The sequence below is a fragment of the Psammomys obesus genome, unplaced genomic scaffold, assembly GCF_907164565.1.
Source record: "Psammomys obesus unplaced genomic scaffold, mPsaObe1.curated_primary_1811, whole genome shotgun sequence".
In the NCBI taxonomy this organism is placed as follows: domain Eukaryota; kingdom Metazoa; phylum Chordata; class Mammalia; order Rodentia; family Muridae; genus Psammomys; species Psammomys obesus.
Genome location: NW_026590118.1, coordinates 83,477 through 86,832, shown reverse-complemented (window position 1 = coordinate 86,832; position 3,356 = coordinate 83,477). Strand labels below are relative to the sequence as shown.

At 42.9% G+C, this 3,356-nt stretch overlaps 1 protein-coding gene across 1 annotated transcript in view; it reads right to left on the bottom strand.

Annotated features, from left to right (window-relative positions):
• Window positions 1-1,738: 1,738 nt before the first annotated feature.
• LOC129676252 (zinc finger protein 431-like) overlaps window positions 1,739-3,356 on the bottom strand; it is an 11,370-nt gene continuing 9,752 nt past the window's right edge. Inside the window, 2 exon segments of the mRNA XM_055606587.1 lie at window positions 1,739-3,020; window positions 3,022-3,356. The exon segment at window positions 3,022-3,356 is cut by the window's right edge and continues 36 nt beyond it. Coding sequence (XP_055462562.1) covers window positions 2,846-3,020; window positions 3,022-3,356 — 510 coding nt within the window. The 3' untranslated portion in view covers window positions 1,739-2,845.

The window sequence follows — 3,356 nt, the reverse complement described above, 5'->3', positions numbered from 1 at the left end:
TCTCAGGAAGGTATCGGCAGATGGTGGGATTGGGCGAGTAGCCTAGAGCTGTTGCAGTGCCCACAGGGAGCCCAGGAATTTTTCCTGGTGTTAGCTGGGTGGCTTGAAGATGGGCCTTCAAGTATTCCCGTGGATTCTCCTCTCACCTGAGAAACAAAGACATCGGGGTTTGGGGGTCCACAGTACGGCCTGCCAGTCACCCTGCTCTCACTGCTGAGCTGCTTTTCAGTTACCCGGCATGGTCTGTGCTGTCATCTTGGATCTATTACTCTATTCTTAACCCTCTCAGCTAATTTGGTTTCCTCCTAATGTGCATCCCAGGGATACTTAAACATTGTAACTTTCCCACTCCAGCTCCTTCTCCTGATGTTTCCTGGCCCTCTCCCACAGCTGAATCCTCAGGCTGATCCCACTGTTTCCTCCTCTAACTCCTTCTCCCCTGGCTGGCAGAAAGTCCAGCCTTATTCTCTCTACTGCTCAGCAATTGGCTGTAAGCCAATTGGGGAGCACTGTTTACACAAGAGACAGGTGATTCTCTGAACAAGGATCACAACCAGATATGGGGGAGGGGATACAGAAATCAGCATTTGAATCCCACAATAACCTTATGGCTACAGGTTAGTACCAGAACATGTAATCACTAAAATCCCTCCCATTGTAATGGTTCTAACTGTCTCTGTGATAAATCCTTTTAACTATGAAGTAATTCTTTCTCTGAGAGAGAGAGAGAGCTTTTGCTGGGGGGTGGGGTAAAAGAAGTATAATCAGGACAATAAAGTTTGTTGGGGCCATTTGTCTCACCCATTTTTTTCTCTTGAGTACTTGTGTGTGTGAACAGTCTATTTTCTATATCTCTCATTTCTTATTCCCCTGTAGATTCACAAACAAGTTAATAAACTCGGGACGTTCCCATTAGCTTTATAAGATAAGCAGGCCAAAGATTTCTTTACCCGCAGACCTCTCCATAGTGGCCTGCTCCTGCACAGGAGCTAATCTACAGATCAGTTTTTTGTTTTGTTTTTTGTTTTTTTTTTCCTTTTACATCCTCTGCAGTTTTTGACTACAAGCCACTTCATAGTCCTGGCTACAGGAAAAAAGTGTCAGTTTAAGTTCACCTTGTTAGTGGAAGCACAGCCAGGCCTAAGATAAATAACCCCTTAGCTCCCTGCCCCATCCTTTCTTCTTCTTTCAGTTGCTGTGACCAGTTTCCTGAGCCATGAGTTCAAGGGCAACCTAAGAGATAAAGCAAAAGCTGAATTTTGCATCCTGTTCAAAGATTCTCCCCTGGACTAGCAAAAACTGGACTTTGGAAGCTCCCCCGCCCCCAATTCCATTCTCTCTCCCAGCCCTCCTTCCAAACCTGATCCCCACCCAGCTAACCTCCCCACCCTTCTCCTATCTAGTTCCCTCCCTCCATCTACTTCAGATCTCTACTTCATTTTGCCTTTGGAGTGAGATTCAACCATCCCCCCTTGAGCCCTCCTTCTTAGCTTCTTTGGGTCTGTGGACTGTAGTATGGTTATCCTGTACTTTATGGGTAATATACACTTAAAAAATGAGTACATACCGTGCATGTCTTTCTGGGTCTGCTTACTTCACTCAGGGTACCTTTCTAGTTCATTGCATTTGCCTGCCAATTTCATGTTGTCTTTTTTTTATAAAATTAATTTATTTTTTTAAATAAATTACAGTTTATTCATTTTATATACCTCATCCCCTCCCAATTCCACCCTCCCTCTCTCATCTCCTCCCATGCCCCTCCCCAAGTCCACTGATAGGGGAGAATCTCTTCCCCTTCCCTCTGACCCTAGCCTATCAGGTCTCATTAGGACTGGATGCATTGTCTTCCTCTGTGGCCTGGTAAGGCTGCTCCCCGATCAAGGTGTGGTGATCAAAGAGCCAGCCACTGAGTTCATGTCAGAGATAGTCTCTGTTCCCATTACTAGGGAACCCACTTGGACACTGAGCTGCCATGGGCTACATCTGTGCAGGGGTTCTAGGTTATCTCCATGCATGGTCCTTGGTTTGAGTATCAGTCTCAGAAAAGAACCCAGGGCTCAGATTTTTCTTTTGATCTGTTGTTCTCTTTGTGGAGCTCCAGCCCCCTCCAGGTCTATCTCCCCATTCTTTCATAAGTTTCCCTCCACTCTGCCCAAAATTTGGCTATGAGTCTCAGCATTTCTTTCAATACCCTGATGGGTAGAGTCTTTCAATGGCCCTCTGTGGTAGGCTCCTGTCCTGTTCCCTGTTTACTTCCTCTTCCGATGTCCATTCCGTTTGCCTTTCAGGGTGAGGATTGACCATCTTACCCAGAGTCCTCCTTCTTGCTTAGCTTCTTTAGGTGTACAGATTTTAGTATGTTTATCCTATATTATAGGTCTAATATCCACTTATAAGTGAGTATATACCATGTGTGTCTTTCTTTTTCTGGGATACCTCACTCAGGATGATCTTTTCTATTACCACCATTTGCCTGCAAATTTCATGAGTTCCTTGTTTTTAATTGCTGAGTAGTATTCCATCGTGTAAATGTACAATTTCTGTATCCATTCCTCAGGTGAGGGACATCTTGTTTTTAATAGCTGAGTAGTATTCTATTGTGTAAATGCACCACACTTTCTTCATTCATTCTTTGGTTGAGGGTGGGGAAGCCATGGCAGGGGGGCTTGCAGTTCAGCTCTCAAGTCTGTTCTAATAGATGAGTAGTGACTTGATTACAATAAATCCTCATTTGCATTGACCTGGAATTTGAGTTGTATTGGCTCTAAATGGACCCCATAACACAAAGGCTTTACCACATTGAGTACATCTAAATTTTCTTTCTACTGTGTTTTCTTTAGTGAATTCAAAGATAACTATCATGGGCAAAGTCTTTACTATGTTGCTTACATTCATAAGGTTTTTCTCCAGTATGAATTTTTTCATGATAATGAGTACTACAGAAATGTGCAAAGGCTTCACCATATTAAATATATTCATAGGGTTTCTTTCCAGTATGATATCTTTCATGCTTTTTAAGCTGACTGTTGTGGAAAGGCTTCACCACATTGGTTACATTTGTAGGGTTTCTCTCGGGTATGGGTTCTTTTATGTATTTGGAGACTATTGTGTTGTGAAAAGGCTTTACCACATTGATCACATCCATAAGGTTTCTCTCCAGTATGAATTTTTTCATGCCTTTGAAGATCACTATTACATGCAAAGGCTTTACTACATTGATTACATTTGTAGGGTTTCTCTCCAGTGTGTGTTCTTTTATGTTTTTGGAGATTCCAGAGATGTGAATAGGCTTTACCACATTGATCACACCCATAGGGTTTCTCTCCAGTATGAATTTTTTCATGCCTTTGAAGATC